This window comes from Echinops telfairi, unplaced genomic scaffold (assembly GCF_000313985.2).
Source record: "Echinops telfairi isolate 266 unplaced genomic scaffold, ASM31398v2 ScPeMD7_7;HRSCAF=31, whole genome shotgun sequence".
NCBI classification, from domain to species: Eukaryota; Metazoa; Chordata; class Mammalia; order Afrosoricida; family Tenrecidae; genus Echinops; species Echinops telfairi.
In genome coordinates this window covers 25970455-25989049 of record NW_022103904.1, presented here as the reverse complement: position 1 = coordinate 25989049, position 18595 = coordinate 25970455, and the positions used below count along the sequence as shown (strand labels likewise).

Sequence of the window (18595 nt, the reverse complement as noted above, 5' to 3'; positions counted from 1 at the left end):
CAAAATGGGGCAAAAACACCCGGCGGGCCGGATAAATGTCCTCGGCGGGCCGCATGTGGCGCGCGCGCGGCCGTAGTTTGAGGACCCCTGCTCAAAAGGGTAGTATTTTCCCAGAGACAAAATCCACAGGGATAAGAGAGGAGGAGGAACAGCAACAGGGAGTTGGTGAGGGGATTGCAAGGAGTTAAATCGGAATGTGTATGAATTGTTAAGTGTACAAACTCTGATTTGCTCTGTAAACAGTCACCTAATTCACAAAGAAAAAGTAAAAAAGAAAAAAATGGGGAAAAAGTAGCAGCAGAATGGCAAGAGTAGCCATTTCCCCACTTGTAGTCATTTGGTCACTCCTGCCTCCCCTGCGGCCCCATTTTACTCACTCTGCCCCAAGGGACCGGTAAAATAGGGAACTGAGCAGGCCTGCTCAGGGGCCTGCCTGCCCTCACAGCATGCACTTTCTTCCCTGCCCTTCAGTCTTTATGGGATTACTTCTTCCCTGGGGATGGCCCATCCGGACTGCCAGTCACTGCAGGAGTCTGACTCATTCTGGGGATCAGTTGTCCTCAGTCCTGGGCTCTACAAAGAGAAGTCATTTCCTCCAACTTGGCCCTGTCAGTAATCCAGGCCATGTGTCACTTCTGGTTTTATTTCTGTTTATTCAGATCCTGGTTGGGACAAGGGGACCCTTAGAGAACTCAATATACAATTAGACAAGGCTGGGAAAAGAGACCCATAAGAAAGTTACTTTACTAGTTCATGCAAAAGATGACAGTCTACCAAAATATATGTGATAGGGAGAAGAGGATGCTTGAGGGCCCGAGATGCCAACCCAGTAGACTTTCTTTACATTGGAAGAAGCAGGACAGAGGACACGACTTGTGCTCCATCCTAATTTCATCATGAATACACATTCAGTGAGGAGCATTTTCCCCCGGGAAACTAGCAAGGCAGGGAAGTGCGTACACCATGCAAGCTTCCCTCTTTCAGTTCCCATTGGACAGACTGAGGAATTTCAGACACTGATAGCCATGGGGTCCATATCTTACCCATGTATGTGGCAGGCCAAGGGGACTGGTCCCCTCCTCCATAGGGGTTCTGGGGCTTGGTGTTCAGAGCACTTGTGTGGAGAGCAGAATCAGAATTGGTCCTAAGGAGGGAAAGAGAAAGACCATACGAAAATCCATTATTTCTTTAGTGAAAACAGCATAGTCTTTGCTTGAATATTACCACAGGATAGAAGGCAAGATAAACCAATCTACCACCATCCACAAAAGAAGGGGTCTAGGCCGGAAGTATCTTACATGAGTAACAGCCTCTGAGGGTCACCCACAACCCAAACAGGCTTCAATTTGTACTCATATGACCTTATGCTTTGTGGCTAATGGCAAAATGATCTGTTTTAACAAGGTGGGCATCAGATTCATGGTGGCCCTCAAAGACCTTCTGATTCTTCCTCACAACTGAAAGCAGTGGTTCTCAACCTCCTAATGCCACGACCCTCTCATACAGTTCCTCATGTTGTGGTGACCCTCCCAACCGTAATATTATTTTCGTTGCTACTTCATTAACCCTAGCTTTGCTACTGTTATGAATCAGATGACCCCTGTGAAAGGGTTGTTTGACTCCCAAAGGAGTCGCAACCCGCAGGTTGAGAACTTAAAAGATCTTAAAAGATCACTGTGACCAGTATCATTTTCTGCAGCTGAGCTGCAGCTGAGAATTGTCTTCATACGAAAGGTCTCAAATCCTTGTAATGGTTCTCAAATGCACACGTTTTCAACATCATACTAAGATGTCATCTGCTCTTTCACTACTCTCACATCAGCTAGAAGATGTGTGATATCACGACAGAAGGAATATATAAGCAGAGAATTCAGCTACTGGAAAGTGATTTAGAAAACAGGGCTGCTTTTCTCAGTAAATGTCTATTTTTAGTTTTGGCAAATATACTTAAGTTTCTTAAAATTATATGAGGGCTTCAAAATGTTTGTGGAAAAATTCCATTATCTTTTAATTACACTTTCCCACACACTTGTTGAAGCCCCCTCGTATTATTGATGTTAACATAATTTTATTATGTTATTGTTATTTTAAGCATGTAAAGGATCCTAACACAAAAAGTTTGGGAACTGGTTTGATTGGAGAGATATAAAACTGAGAGTAGGAGACTAGTTAGGGAATTTTCTAACTTCCTATGTTATAAAAGTTCAGAAAATTTTCTAGATAGCTTCAATTTTCACATAGCCTTGACTCCAAGGGATGATAATCTATCGTAATCAATGGTCATACTTTCTTCCATAAAAAGGGCTGTGGGTGACTTGTTAAGTTCTAATTAGCCTACAATGACTCTTTGTTCTGTGTGGTCCATTCCAGGTGAGGGCCTTATGTGGCACTAAGCTACAAGGTCTGACTCAGCGACCAGGACTCCGACGCCTGTTCCTTTACTGCCTCAGAGATTCAAGCAAAACCAAAAAAAGCAAAGCCCCAATGATGTCGAGTGGATGACCCTTTAGGTCAGAGCAGAACTGCTCCCAGAGGATTGCCAAGGCTGCACATCCTTACAGAAGCAGATGGTCACATCTCTCTCTTGTAGAATAGCTGGTGGGTTTGAACCACCGACCTGTTGGTTTGCCGCAGAGAGCTTTAACCACTGAGCCACGAGAGTCCCTCCAAAGCGATTCAAGGGACTACTGATCAAACGCTGGGAAGCAACCAGGGAAATCAAGTAACAGACTAGGTAGTCAATCATATTAAAGAGTCACTGATACTTTTGTTATGTATAAGAGGTCATGATAGTTGTGCTTTTTTATTTTTAAAAAAGGTTCTTATTGTGGAGGGAGGGTGGGGTGGAGAGGGGGAACTGATTATAAGGATCTACATATAACCTCCTCCCTGGGGGATGGACAACAGAAAAGTGGGTGAAGGGAGACGTCAGACAGTGTAAGATAGGACAAAATAATAATTTATAGATTATCAAGGGTTCATGAAGGAGGGGGGATTGGGAAGGGAGGGAAAAATGAGGAGCTGATACCAAGGGCTCAAGCAGAAAGCAAATGTTTTGAAAATGATGATGGCAACAAATGTACAAATGTGCTTGACACAATGGATGGATGGATGGATTGTGATGAGTTGTACGAGCCGCCGATAAAATGATCGAAAGAAAAAAAGGTTCTGATCAATCCTTTGGGGTTGTGGTAAGTCAGAATGGACTCAGTGGCAGTGAGTTTGGTTTGTTTGGAGTTATCAAGCCTTAATCTGTTGAAACACTTATAAAGGTGAAATACTGCATCTTGTTGGTTCTACCATGGGGTTGGTCAGCAGGGGTCACGATGACACAGATGGTTGATATGGACTAAGCTGGAGAATGGACACCAGAGGCCTCAGTATAACTCTTTTCGAGTTTGAGACTTTCTACTATGAAGAGGCTTTTTGGTTTTTATTTTTAATTTGTTTTATCAAATATTAGAGATGTAAGTCACCGTAGCCTGTTAGAATATTATACCCATCCTTATAGTCTTGTCAGGGTTGGAGAAAGAACACATGAAACACTGTAGTCAGACCCCAAGGCTCATACTAATGGCTAATGTTTACTGAATACATGTGCTGCCCACGTTATTACTTTAATTCTCATAACCACCCCAGGCTCAAGTGAACTGAAGCATACAGATGTTCAATAGTTTGTACTTTTCACAGAGGCAGAGGCAAACCCCTGTGGACCCACTCCAGAGCTCTTACCCTGATACCCTATCCCCTTAAACATTCAGTCAGTACTTGCTAAATAAAGAGTTTGGGCTTGGTTTTAGTATTTCGGCTGTCAAATACAGCTGACACAGACCATGCTCTGGTTGTCAGGTGATATGTAAAGCCCATCAGGCTAATCAAATTGATTGGTTCTCTCCTTTAACACATCTGCATCTATTAAGAAACAGCCCAAGTACCTGTTAAGTGCAGATGATAGCCGGAACCCAGGATGCTTTTCATCTTTCCAAGGAGGCCTTGAAAAGCAGAACGACAAGAAAGGAAAGAATTCACTGCTCTGGGAGCAAAGGAGAACACACTCAGAGCTGGGTTGCCAACAGGCTCACTCAGCTATACCCCTGAGAAAAGTCCTGGAAAGGTCCCCGGCCTAACAAACGTCCAGGAGGAGCCTGGTGGGGACTCTGCCGTTTGGAGTGTGAGTCAAGTCAGTTCTGACTCACAGCCACCCTCTATGGCAGCGCAGAGCTGCCCCAAGGGTTCCTCAGGCTGCAACCTTATGGGAGCAGATGACCAGGAGCCCCAGCTGGGCCCTGGCCTCGGGCTTTTGGGTCAGCAGTCAAGCACACGACCACTGCACCGCCAGGCTTCTTTTGCTGAGAATATGAGGAGTTTAAAAAAGGGAAAAGCAAAAGCAAACAAGGACCTTTGAAAACGTTGGAAAAAGTTGAAATCTATGACTGGAGTCCTCTTTAGGGGATGTTGGACCTGATTCCAGATGTGAAAGAAACTACCCCTCACTGCACACCCTCAGGTTGACTAGGCGATCCTGGATGCAAACCTTTATATTTCAATATTGATGCTCATGGACTCCTGGTGGTATAGTGGTTACGTTTTGGGCTGCTAACTTCAAGCTCAGCAGTTTGAAACTACCAGCCAGCTCCTCAGGAGAAAGATGAGGCTTTCTACTTTTGTAAAGAGCAACACTTTCAGAAATTCACAGGGGCAGTTCTACCCTGCCTTTTAGGGTCACTATGAGTCATTGTTGAATCGGCGGCAGTACGTTTTTGTTTTTTAAAATACAGATGACCATCAAGAAAAATATTATTTATGTAATTTAAAAATTGACATAGTGACCCTTATGAAATACCTCCCTAGGGAGGGAGTGGCTGACAAACTAATGTGGAAGGCACGTGTTATCTGCATAAAAACACAGTAGTTTAAGGAAATATTAGTCTGAATACTGCTAGTGCTTGGGAAAATACAATACACTTTTCTTGGGCACAAATAAAAAGAATATCAGCTTAGAGATACTCTCTCTGATTTAAAATAAAATATATCTATCTTACAATCTTGCATGCCACATTAGTTCTTCAGGGGGGTAACGACCTTTGTGAGGTAGAGGCTAGATATTATACATCGTTCTAGCCTTCTAGGTCAAGGCTACATTATCCATAGTAGGCATTTGCCCAGAGGCTGAATAAGGAGTAGATTTCAGCCCAGAGAGCTACATTTTTCTCAGTATCTGTATTTCGAATGCCTCCTAAATCTGACCCACCCACCGCCAAAGCTGTTGCTGCCAGAGAGTCTGACCCACAGTGATCTCATAGGCCAGAGCAGAACTGCCTTGCAGGTGTCCCAGGCTGCAAGCTTTCACAGAAGCAGACAGCCACATCTTTCTCCTGTGCAATGACTGTACGCTCAAACGGCTGACCTCTCACTTAGCAGCCAGGTTCCTAACCACGGTAATCTGAAAATCTGATCCAGTAATGCTATCACACGATGATACAGCAGGCTGATGCAGCTAACTCTGTAGTCTGTCACTGTCTAGATGGGCTTAACACAAGTTCAAATGTGCTGCATCAATAGCCTTTCTAGGAGTCTTTTGTTCCTTTCAGTAGCTAAGGTTCCCTCAGAAAATGTGCTTTATTTTTCCGTGTTTCAAACACAAGAATACCAAACTAGAAATATTCTGTTGTCAAATGTATGCCAAATAGATTTCTACTTGGTTTTAACTTTGAAGATCTAGATTTATTTAAACAATTTTCATTTTAGACTCTCACAGAAGCTTAGATATGGAAAGGAATACATCTTATAAGAGTAAAAACCACCTCTAGACTTGATAATAGACATTTCTAAAACAACACTCAAGATGGATAAAGAAAGTGAAACCATCACAGAAACGCATGCTCAGCACATATTTTAACGTGTGGCTAGCTTACCTTGGCCAACTCTCATCCAAATGCTGCGAGGAATAATTGGCTCCAATTGTACTACCATCAAAGTAGAATTTTTAATAAAGGAAAAATAAAATTAATAGAAAGTTCAGACAGAATTAAGTTAGGGTAATGGAGAGTGAATTAAACAACTAAGTTTGAGGCTCTTACCTTTATTTCTATATCCCATAGCTCTTCCTCCATGCTTTCTCTAATCAACTTCCTCTAGGAGGATGATCCCTCTATCTTTCAACCAGCATCTTCTCTGCATGATTCACTCGGAGAACTACTTTTTGTTTTATCTTGTTTTTGTTTTTGCCTGGTTAGCATCTTTTGTTTTTACGAACTGGACCTGTCCTCTACCCCAGACCTGGTAAGACTGTCTGTCATTCTGTCTGGCCTCTGTTCCACAGGATGGACTCAGGTTCAGACATTCCCATTATTGTACTTCCTCTCCCTGGAAACCGTGATTGGTTCAGGGAGGGTTCAAGACCCATACAGGACCAAGGAGAGGATAAGGAGGAGGAAAAAGGGAGTGTCCTCAATTGAGGTGGAAGAACTGAGGACCATGTAAGCCTGGGATTCTCCCCTCGGAAGAAGTCTGTTGGAGTATGAAATCAACACAAAATAAATTCCACATAGATATTGAGTGGCAATGATATTGTATAACCCCTTGTCTAGCTCCTGGGCTTGCTGGGCATAAGCTAATACTTCCCCGTCTCCAAGTTAAGAAGAGTGATTGTCACTTACAACCCAGAGTGCTATCTTAGATGTGTGGAGTGTGATCAACTTACTGGTGCCAACTGGAGCTCTGCTTTATCAATTCTGTACCCTTCACTGAGTCCAGCCTGCCTTTGAATATACCCTCCAGATGCCTGTGGAGATAGTGGATACAGCTGAGTGTGGCACAGCTATTTTGGTTAATTTCATTTTAATTATATTTTAGAAAACAGTAGTCTTCTTAAAACATCTTTACCATATTATTCTCCTGCTAAAAAATCTTCAGTGATTCTCTTCAGCCACAAAAGGCAAACTGTTTGACCTGACACTTAACGGACTCTGCAATTTGGTCACAACCAACCCCTCTGCTCTTCTCTTCACTCTAGCTGACGTGCCTCCACAAAGACCTAGGTCTCCCTGCCCTACAGCGCTTGCTTCCCACCTCTACCTCTGTGGGCACAGCCAGCGCACCTCCTTTCACCTCCTCAAAACCACCCCCATTCTTTTTGCCTCCCCTATTACTGACTGTCTAAAATTAAAATTAGCAATTATTAATAATACTTTGGATCCAAGACTTTAAGGGGGAAAGAATAAAAAGACAGATGTTACTCACTGCCTTTCAGTCAGTTCCAACTCCTGGTGAAACCGCCCAGGAGAGGAGAAAACTGCTTCCCGGATATCTGAGACTGTAAATCTATAGGGAGCAGGCAGCCTCATCTTTCTCCTGGGAAACAGTGGGTGGGCTTTCACGGCTGACCTTGTGGTTGGCAGCCCAGAGCTTTAGCTCCCTAAATATTTGGAGAAATTTGAACATCAAACCACCTCCTCCTGTGTGCCACACTTGTGCTGATCTGGTTCTGGCTGGCATTTAATCCTAACAATCCTAGGAGATTGACAATACCATGTCCATTTTTACAGTGGAAAGAGCTGAACTTAATTCTAGATGACAGCTGGCATAGCAGATGTATCAAACCCACAATTCACTCAGATGCCTCTCAAGAAACAACATACTAACTAACACCAGTGCACCAGAAAATACACAACAGCTACCTGAGTGTTCTCTGGGAAGAATGATAAGCAATAAAAGACGGCATCCTCTGCTTGGACTCAGGAGGAAACGGAGTCTTGGTGGAGAGGGGCCTCTCTTGCAGATCAGGGTTGGGCTCACCGATGAATACAGATGGGCGCTAACGAGCTCTTAACGATTTAGTGTGAACCGTTGCCTTTGCCAGGAGAAGCAGGGAGTACCAGTTTCATTTTCTACTTATGAGTTTTTCTTGTCATGCCTACTTTTATTATTTCTTACTCTGAATGTGAGTCAATGCAATAAAAGAGCGCTCTATTCACAGACATTGCCTAACCACGGCCTATCAGACTGAATAGTTAGTACATATTAGGATACCACAGTGGGAGGCAGAAGAGGAACAGAGGATAATGAAAAACGAAGGCTCTGAGAGCTGAAGCAAAGTCACTGGGGAGGGGACAATGAGCCCTGCCACCTGTGGTTGGCTACCTTTCCCAGGTCTGTAAGCTGTGCTGAGCTTCTGTCCAGAGAAGCTTCACTCCACAAAGCAGTAATTATAGCTTCTCTCAGTACCCTGCCATCCTTTCAGAAATGTCACTGAGCCCAACTACTTAGTATTGGTAAAGCAAATGAGACTGCAGTGGTGGAATATGAACAGTGGCCATGTACCAATTCTTTCAATGCCCTGGAATAAATTAGCATTTAACCTTTCTGATCTTTATTAATCATATGAAAATAGATTCCTGAACATCTTTAATAGGATTAGGCTGGGGCATCCGAAGAGAAAAGATGTAACTTCCAAGCTTTCTTGATGCTCACGGTCTTATCTAATTTACATAGAAGGTCACCACAGGTAGCAGCTGACTGGGCAACAGCAGCAGCAGCTCCACCATCTAATCAAATGGGCATTTTCAAACTCAAGGACTACTGGCACTGAGCAAACCATGATTGTTGGAGGGAGGAGGAGGAGGAGTGTGTGTGTGCGCGTATGTGGTGTGTTCTTTTGAGGGCTGCAGACTTCATTCAGGTGATTTTAATTATTCCACCACCCTGATATGTCCCAAAGGAACTACCTAATTGGAAAACTTGGATTTCCCAACTTAATTCAACAAGCTTTTACAGAGCGCCTGCTAGTTAGCATCCTGCGAACATGAAAGAAATACAGGGTTTCCAAAGAGCCAGGCCAGCTTCTCCTCCACTACCTCCCTTAGTTAAGCCTAGGTTTTGGCTCAAGGAACATTCCCACGCTAGAAAAAAAGAGATAATGAAAAAGGTCAAGAGGAAGAGGTGGCTGCAATGATGAAAATTTAAAACTAATAATAAAGCTTGAAAAATAAACCTCTCCTGCTCTATCCTGGAGTTTTGTTTTTAACCCCATGCATTCCCTTCTGGAAAACTCCTCCACATCTCAGTCTTACATCCTGTGCTTATTGCTCAGCCCTATCCCCTCATTGCAGAGATTCTCAAAGGGATGGGAGGGAGGGAGACGAGACTCAGGTTCCTGGGGTCCAGGTAGCAAAAAGGCAAAGAGGGGGGAACAGGCATGGACACAGGAGAGGGTGCCCTGGGCACTCTAAGCTTCATGTGTGAATGGCAACGGCTGACAACCCCTGACCACAAGTTCTTCTTGAGCAATCTCTTCCGTGCCCGAGGCTCCAGCTCCCACAAACCCATGCCTCCAGCGCCCAGGAGCTGTTTAGGTTTTTAACTTCTTATTGTGAATTGGGTGAAGGTCTATTCCTGTAGTTCTTGTGCCAGTCCATCTTTCCAACTACCTACTCTGCTTCTCCATAAAGTAGTAATACGTGGAACCAAACCCCTGTTGTAGAGGAGAGCATGACTCATACTGACGCTACAGGACAGAGCAGAACTGCTCTACAGGGTTTCCATGGCCCTGGGAAGATGGAGTGGGCTTCAAAGTGGGCTCACAGGTAAGAAGGACGGTGAAGAAGCACAGGAATGGGCAAGGTTTCATTACGTTGTGCACAGGTCGCTATGAGTTGGAATTGATGACACCTAACCACAATCTTCATAGAAGCAGACTGCTTCATCTTTCCCCAGTGGATTAGCCACCCACCCTCAAATTCCACATGAAATCTCAATGTATAGTCCACAGGGTACCATCTACCTGAGTGCTCAAGTTAGAAATCTCAGAGACACCCCGAGTTGGTCCTTCTTTTCCCACTTCTACAGTTCTGCTGAGGAAAATCCTTCTTTTCCTCCCACTCAAGAGTCAATCCATTGACCACAAGGCCCTAATACCTCCTCAACTCAGAAATTATTAGAGGACACCGCCTCAACTTGTGGGTCGTGACCCCTTTGGAGGTCGAATGACCCTTTCACAGAGGTTGCCTAAGACCATCGGAAAACACATAAATATTTCACAATATATAATTATATATTGTTTTGTGATTAATCACTATGCTTTAATTATGTTTAACTACAATATGTTCACTTTGTAACAATGAAAATACATCCTGCATATTTACTTTACGATATAACAGTAGCAAAATTACAGTGATGAAGTAGCAACGAAAATAATGTTATGGTTGGGAGTCACCACAACATGAGGAACTGTATGAGAGGGTCTCGGCATTAGGAAGGGTGAGAACCACTGCTTTAGAGGAAGGGGAGTAGCTTTTCTGTTGATCAGAGAGGTCATCTGTTGGCCAACGTAGCAGCGGGTGGGGTTACTGAGCCACAGAAATGAAAAACAAGTTCCACCCTGCCTTTCTCAGCGCGGCCTGTCTCATGGCTGGGTGAGGAGGGCCGAGGTTCTTTTGGCTTCCGGTACTCATGTGGTAAGCACAACTGGGGCAGAGCTCGGGAACCCCCTTCTACCGGCAACCTTGGAAGCAGCCTTTTCCCCTCCTACCCTCGGGAACTTTGTTCTGCCAGGGTCAGAGTTTTCAGGACGGGTCTGTGAACTTCTATGCAGCTGGCGGGCACATGGACTTGGAATCCACTCAAGATGAGTTCTGAGGTCAGATTAGTATATGAAGCCAGTCACAATTTGGTCCTGTCCTTCGCAACTATGTCTTCACCATCCATCTACTTCCTCCCAGCCCTTTCCCTCTACCCATGTATTCTGCTAGAACGGATCTGCAAGTCCATTTTTAAGGTAGGAGCTTTCGTAAGCACATGAGAGGCAAACAAGTTGCATATGGAATTTTGAAATCATAATATTTTTCCCTTAAAAAATCTAAAGAGCAGTAGCTCGTAGTCTTTCAAGATAATAGGTATTAAGTAAAACTCAGGCTTTGCGATCACATAAGTTGTGGAAGCCTTGGATCATAGGGAAGCAACTTCTTCCTGGCAGGGCCTCCTCTATACTATGGAGCCCCAGAAGGGCCTGAAAGTCACTGTTTCTCAGATTTAATAAGCCACAGGGCCCTGTTCAGCAAAACAATGTAAGGAAATCGTATTCTATAAACCAGTGTGCAAAAATGTTCCTTTCACTGTGATACCAAGAATCCGAGCAAAGGCTTGCTCCATTCACCCTCGTTTCCTAGCTGCAGTATTCCCAACCTGGTTGGGAAAACAAATGGGAAATTTTCTAAACTTCTTTTCCTCGGTTCAAAACCCACATCTTTACAGGAAAGTATTTCCTATGAGTCCTCTGTGGGTCACTTTCTTTTTCTTTTTCAAAATAATTTTATCTTTTTTTATTATTAAATACTTTTATTGAGTACTCTTACAGGTCTTATAATCCATACATTCATCCAGTGTGTCAAGCACATTTGTCCACATGTTGCCATCATTTTCAAAGCATTTTCTTTCTACTTGAGCCCTTTTGATATCAGCTCATTTTTCCCTCCCTCCCTCATCCTCTCTTATGAACCCTTGATAAATTATAAATTATTATTTTCATATTTTACATAATCTGCTATTCTCTTCACCCACGTTTTTGTTGCTCATCCCCCTGGGAAGGGGTTATACGTCAATCCTTGTGATCGATTTCCCCTTTCTCCCCCACCTTCCCCTTGCCCTCCTGGTATCTCTAGTCTCATTATTGGTGCTGAGGGCTTTCTCTGCCCTGGAGTCCCTGTGTTGCGGGCTCTTATCTGTGGCACTGTCCATGTTCTGGTCTAGTCAGATGTGTAAGATAGAACTGAGGTCACAAGAGTGGGGGCAGCGGGGGAACATTCAAGAACTAGAGGAATTGTGTATGTTTTATCAGTGCTTTACTGCACCCTGACTGGGTCGTCTCTTCTTTGGGGTCACTTTCTGTGTCAAGGTCCCAGAAAATCCTGTATTTGCTGTACATTTATCCTAATCGTTCAGAAATTCAACAAGATGGTGGTTGGTACACCGCGTACGTCCTGCCTTTCAGGGGTCAAAGTGCCACGAAAGACAGGGGCAGCTGCACAAGGGACTCTGTCTCTTCTAGGTACGAGCTTCTCAGAGTTCTGAAGACTAGGCTTGCAGCCAGGAACAAGCCCGGCAGTGTCTCTCTTCTGCCTGGAGTGGGGGCACAGGCCAGGCCGCAGCTGAAGCAGGGCCCAGGTCTTTTTACATGTGGTATCCACCCACGCCAGCAGCAAAGTCCAATGACCAGTCTGCTCTGCAGTCATGGCTACCCACTGCAAGAGGAATCTCCCTGTGTCCGGGCTCTGCCTGTTGTGGCTGCCCACTCTGGGAGGAAGCTGGAATATTTATTACACAATGCTCATTTTATTTAAGATCAAGAAATCATAGGACTGCATCCTTATCTAGGACAGTTTGCCCGAGATTAACACCCATGCCTAGAAATAGTTATAAGGACAATTCTGAATATGCCTTTTCTTTTCGTTCTAACAAAATGTCAAACCAGTTTTAATGCTTTAAGATGAGAGAACTTTGAGAAGATGTTAAGAGATAAGGTGAAGAACAACTATTTAGAGCTGAGTATTTCACCACCAAGAGAACACAGGAATCATGGGATCAGAGCAGTTCGTGTTCTCCCGCCAAGTGTTATCAGTGCATCAGACTCACACTCTGATGTATCCATTTAGTTATGTATTCATTTGGTCTGCGCTTCATCTCCCCTGAAGGGCTGCTCTGCTTTGCTGATACTCTCACAAAGTGAGGCTGTTCAGGGTCAGTTATACTCTATGACATTGTTATACATTTAATTGTACCAACTCTGCCTCCCCCCCCCTCTCAAAAAATGCTGTGTGTTATAAATCCTAGCCCCTATGTCTATGGATACAATGGGTTAAGCGTTACACTTGCCATGGTGGTATAATGGGTTGGTTGTTCAAACACACTAGCTCTTCTGCAAGAGAAAGATGAGGCAATCTGTTTCCATAAAGGTTTAACCTGCTTTGGAAACTCTATGAAGTAGCACTGGTGGTGTAGTGGGTTACAAGTTGGGCTGCTAACCACAGGGTCAGCAGTTCAAACCCACTAGCTGCTCCAAGAGAGGAAAATGAGGCTTTCTGTTCCTGTAGAGATAAGTTACAGCCTTGGAAGCCCACAGGAACAATTCTATTCTAGTCATTGGGTCGCTGAGTCAGAATTGGCTCCATGGAGTAAGTCTGGTTGGCTTTTTGGAAATCCTATGGAGCAATTTACTGCCATCCTATGAGTCACCATGAGGTGGACAGAGCAAACAGAGAAAACCTTCCCCTACAGTCAGCATCCTGAATTCAGACTTCTAACCTCCTAAACTGTGAGAAAATAAATGTCTGTTGTTTAAAGGCACCCCCGTCTGGGGTATTTCTATTATAGCACACTAGACAACCGAGATAGATGCACCATCCAAAAAGAGAGTCTACTGAACGTACACTGTTGACTCTCTCACTGGGACTTTTCTTCCTCTGCCTGGCACATTCCCTCTCCAACTTTACTCTTCACATAGCACTTCACTGCCACCAGGTTTCTATTCCTTAAGGAAAAGTTTTTTTTGTTTGTTTAACACAGTTTGCTGTTGGTCATCTACCACTATATATTCCAGGAAGGCAAGGACTATGTCTGCCTTATTCATCACTCGGCCCTAGTACTGAGAACAGTACCTGACAACTACAAGAGACTAAAACAACATATGTTGAATATAGAATTCCAAATTCTCATGGAATCCAGACATTCTGGAGGCATTGAGACTGGGTGACACCCTGAAGTTATTACCCTGAAGAAATCTTTGAACCTTGAGCTGAAATTATCCCTTGAAGTAATCTTTGAACCAAATAATTAAACTTTAATTAGTAAAGCATTCAGAATTATACTTTTCTAAAGAATTCATCTTTGTGAGATCAAGTTGACAACTGCAACTAGAAATGACAGATGAGAAGCTTAGAGAAGCAGTGAGTTTGTTAAGCACAGTGGAGAGTTTGAGAAAGATTGATATGAAAGGTGATACAACTTGAAGAATGTAACCAATCTCACTAAATTGTACACACAGAAATTGTTGACCTGCTGTGTCTTTTGTTGCATATCTTTGCATACATAATATATATATATTTTAATTTGTTGAATAAATGAACAGATTATTACCTTACTTTTTATTTATCCTTCAAGAGTAAGTAGATTTTCATCCAGAAGGCCATTTCTGATACCCCACCTGGCTCAGGCTCCCTTTGGAACCTTCTATTAATTCACACAGCCTCTGAGCTGCCTCAACTACAGCACCTCATATTGTGCTACAACCACTTGTTTACTTAGCTACCTCTCCCACTAGACCAGCAGTTCTCAACCTGTGGGTTGCGACCCCTTTGGGGGTAGAACGACCCTTTCATAGGGGTGACCCAATTCATAACAGTAGCAAAATTAGTTATGAAGTAGCAATGAAAATAATTTTATGGTTGGGGGGGGTCACCAAAACATGGACTATATTAAATGGTCGCAGCATGAGGAAGGTTGAGAACCACTACACTAGACCATCAGCAACTCAGGGACAGGGTATGTAACTGGTGTCTAGAATGGTCTGTGACGTTAACAGATATCTAACTAATCTTTTTTGAATGAACTTGGTCCTCTTTATTCTTCAATCTCCTATCTTAATATGTAGTCTTTTGGTTAATAAAGCTATGCGCATATCTACGTATCTAAGCTACATTTGAATATATTATGTATACTGCATAATAAACTAAATAGAGAGAAACCAGCTACAGGAAAGGGGGATTAGAAAAAAGAGAAACTATTAAAGAGAAGTAATATTTTAAAGTCTTTTGCTGGAACATTCCAAGCATATAGACAATGCTTTGATCCACATGTGTGAACTAGCTGGAGTTCCTTTATCCTTATGCATCACATGTAAATGTTATCACATATTCCAGAGAGCAGTTCTCAAAATATAATTAATATACAAAACTAGAAGTTAGGGTAGCTCTGGATTGATTGGTGGGGGTGGTGGGGCATGTTAAAAGCGAGAGAAGTCTTCATTCTTGCCTCCAAACCGCATGAAGCCTGAGAGCAAGAAAAGGATGGAATTCCTCTGTGCTCCCTGCCTCCAGTCTCTCCCTCACCTGAGGCCTCTCTCAAACAATGACCTAATCACTACGAGCACACGTTTAGGAGTCCGCATGACCTGGGCTGAATCTGCGCTCCTCCAATCTTAGCAGTGGAATTTAGGGCAAGTTACTTTGGCATTCGGTTTCCTTGATGGAAAACCAAACTACTCAGTGTGTGTTAAGGAACGGAATGGCAGGAACTCACCAGCACAATGCCCAGCACGGGTATGTGCTTAATAAACACGAGTACTCACTCTCCAACGTCCTGGTTTCTGGATCCAACTCTAACCTCACTGCCAGGAACTCGGAGCTCTGCTCCAAGAGTCACCCTGCCTTGGTTCTTTCTCCGCCCCAGTGACTGGGCACCACGAAGAGTGAAGCGAGAGCACGGCCCTCTGGGTGCACTCTGTGCCTCTCCCGCAATCCAGCTCAGTTCTGTATGGCCCGCCAAGCCCTTAGCTGAAAGCTGGCCACCCAGCAGCCCCATTCATGATTAAGTACTGGGCAACTAAAACTGGGATATGAATTTTACAATCTCCTTTTCTTCTTTTCTACTAAACGACATACTTTGATGTGAGTGTACACACGGTGTAAGAATTCTCCTAAACCACAGGCTTTTATTTGCATTGAGGGTGAAAAGTATAATAACAAACAGAAAAGCATATGAATTTTCTTCTGTAAGTTCTAATAGCAAGTCAGCATGTCAAGAGAAATACCAATTAATCTACACCTGCATTAGCTAGCTAGCCTAATCTCTATAAACAGACTCAAAGTCAGGTTTATGACTTGGCTGAGTTCTCCAGAAAATGCGAGGAACGCTTTGCAATAGGCTAGATTGGGTGAACTTTATCAATGCTTTCATAAAGTAAACATCTCCAATGGTCCTTCCCAACTTTGGCTGCAGAGATGTTTTTTGTTTCCAGCTCATTTATTTTTATTGTCTCTCATTCATCAGATAAAATGAAGATTCTGAGGCCAAGGGGGAATTCCAGAGAAAGTAAGTCCTGAAAAGCTTTTAAACATTTCAAAACAAATCTTCCTCTCAGATGGTGAAAAGGATATTTGTCGTCCTGGCTTGTCCCCAGGCCTTCGATGAAGTGGGTGGAAGCGGTTCCTGGCTGGCCTCTCCACCAGCCCATGGTGGCGAGTTCCTCGAACACTGTCCACTTGATGCAATGATGGCTGTAGAGAGAAGAAGAAAGGAGTTGGCCCGGGACCAGTCATCATCTTGGAAATTACCACTCACCCTGAAGACCAAATGATAACAACAAATGAAAAGGCTGACTGCTTAATTTTACTATTGTATAATAGCATGCCTTGGGTAGGACAAAGAAACTAAAATAGAACATGAAACAATTTTTATATCATCACAGAATTTACTGTGTGAGTTAGTTAATTGTGCCAACCTGGCCGATAATCACATGTGGGGCTAATTGAAAGGCGGAGGGATAAATGAGCGGTGAGCCCCACCTTTCTAGTGCTCGGGTCTCTTGTTTTGTGATGGTTGCACCGGGTGCAGCTGCCTTAGCAGTTCCCTGCTTCAGCTTGCAAGATTGACTTCCTACAAGACATCCCCCAGGAGAAGCTACATGGACCTATCCCGATGCAGCCCTGGGTGCTGGGCGCAGCCGTGTGGAGACCCTGCTAGTGCTGAGATGCTTGTTCATTCACTGACTCAGCTTTCCTCCTGCTGGTCGGCATCATTGCCTCTGTTTTGTGAGGTGGAGGACTTTGTGGACTGGTGTTGGGTTCATGGGTTAATGTTGGACTTGTGGGCTTGGGCAGCATTGGGTTGGGATGTTTTCGTGATGCTCATTTTCTTTACATAAAACTCTCTCTTATACATGAGTTGCTGTGGATTTGTTTCTCCAAAGTACCCAGACTAATAACACTGTGTGAAAAACAAAGTTCTAAGAACGTTATTGTATGAGAGACCAGGGGAGTATGGATTCATACACCAAGCTGCAGAAATTAGGAGGTGCATTTGGAATGTAAAAGACAGAAACAAACCGACGGGCAATGGGACACACACAGACTGCAGACAATCTGCTCTGCGCACTGCCTTTGTAAGTTTTTGATTGAACTGACAATGTTTAAAAATTGTGATTTGAGGCTTCCAGCCTGAGGTCTTGGCCATGCTGGTCCCACACAGCCACATGGCAATCATGGGCTGCAGCTGAGAGTGGCTAATGCCACCGAAAGGGAAGTCCGTGCTCATGCTTCGTCTCCTTACACCTGTACCACTTCATCGGCTCATTCTGTGAGCCATTTGTGTTTGCAACTTTCAACTTGAGAAAGAAAATAATACTTAAATACATGTGGAAAATATGCAATTCATTATCCTCAAAATGGCCTGAAGGAAAAGCATAAACAGATTTGAGATAAATTTATGATCAATAAATTCCAGGTTCTTTAAGGGATGTATGAGGTAACACCTGGTGGCTTCAAAAAGTTTGTGGGGAAATTTCATGATCTTTTCATTCCATTTTCCCATGAACTTTCGAAAACACCTCATATTCATAGCATTTTTTTATTGTGGAGTCTTATAAAGGGCAATGTTTTTGGTCATCAAAGAGCAAATCCTAGGCTGGGTTATTAAATGTCACATAATGGGAAAACCTGGGTGAAACATATGCAGATGTGTTTGTGAAATATAATAACACAGATTTTTCTTTTAGATCAATTGAATCATGTATTTAAGACAGCTTGCTATGACAGGAATCTTATGATGGAATATGTTTTATAGGGTAAATTCCTTCAGCTAAGAACTGAACCCTAATTTTTCTTTGTTAGCAACATGTGAATTTTCTTTTTTTTTAAATCATTTTATTGGGGGTTCATACAACTCTTATCACAATCCATACATTTATCAATTGTATAAAGCACTTTTATACATTCGTTACCCTCATCATTCTCAAAATATTTGCTCTCCACTTAAGCCCCTAGCATCAGCTCATTTTGTCCCCCTCCCTCCCCGCTCCCTCCTCCCTCATGAACCCTTGATAATTTATTAATTATTTTGTCATATCTTACACTGTCCATCTCCCTTCACCCACTTTTCTGTTGTCTGTCCTCCAGGGAGGTTATATGTAGATCCCTGTAATCAGTTCCCCCTTTCTACCCCACCCTTCCTCCACCCTCCAGGTATTGCCACTCTCACCAGTGGTCCTGAAGGGATCATCTGTCCTGGATTCCCTGTGTTTCCAGTTCCTATCTGTACCAGTGTACATCCTCTGGTCTAGCCAGATTTGTAAGGCAGAATTGGGAACATGATAGTGGGGTGGGAAAGAGAGAGAGGAAGCATTTAGGAACTAGAGGAAAAGTGTATGTTTCATTATTACTACACTGCACCCTGACTGGCTCCTGTCCTTCCCACAACCCTTCCAGTTGCCTACAGATGGGCTTTGGGTCTCCACTCCGCACTCCCCTCATTCGCAATGATATTTTTGTTCTTTGATGCCTGATACCTCATCCTTTCAACACCTCGTGATCACACAGGCTGGTGTGCTTCT

The 18595-nt window shown here is 43.5% G+C and overlaps 1 protein-coding gene across 1 annotated transcript in view; it reads right to left on the bottom strand.

Moving 5' to 3' along the window:
* CRTC3 (CREB regulated transcription coactivator 3) overlaps positions 1-18595 on the bottom strand; it is a 111900-nt gene that overhangs the window by 35205 nt on the left and 58100 nt on the right. Inside the window, exons 4-7 of the mRNA XM_045286300.1 lie at positions 16146-16265; positions 5916-5977; positions 3936-3992; positions 1044-1144 (exon numbers count right to left, since the gene is read on the bottom strand). Of these exons, the coding sequence (XP_045142235.1) occupies positions 1044-1144; positions 3936-3992; positions 5916-5977; positions 16146-16265 (340 nt within the window). The remainder of the gene's footprint in view (positions 1-1043; positions 1145-3935; positions 3993-5915; positions 5978-16145; positions 16266-18595) is intronic.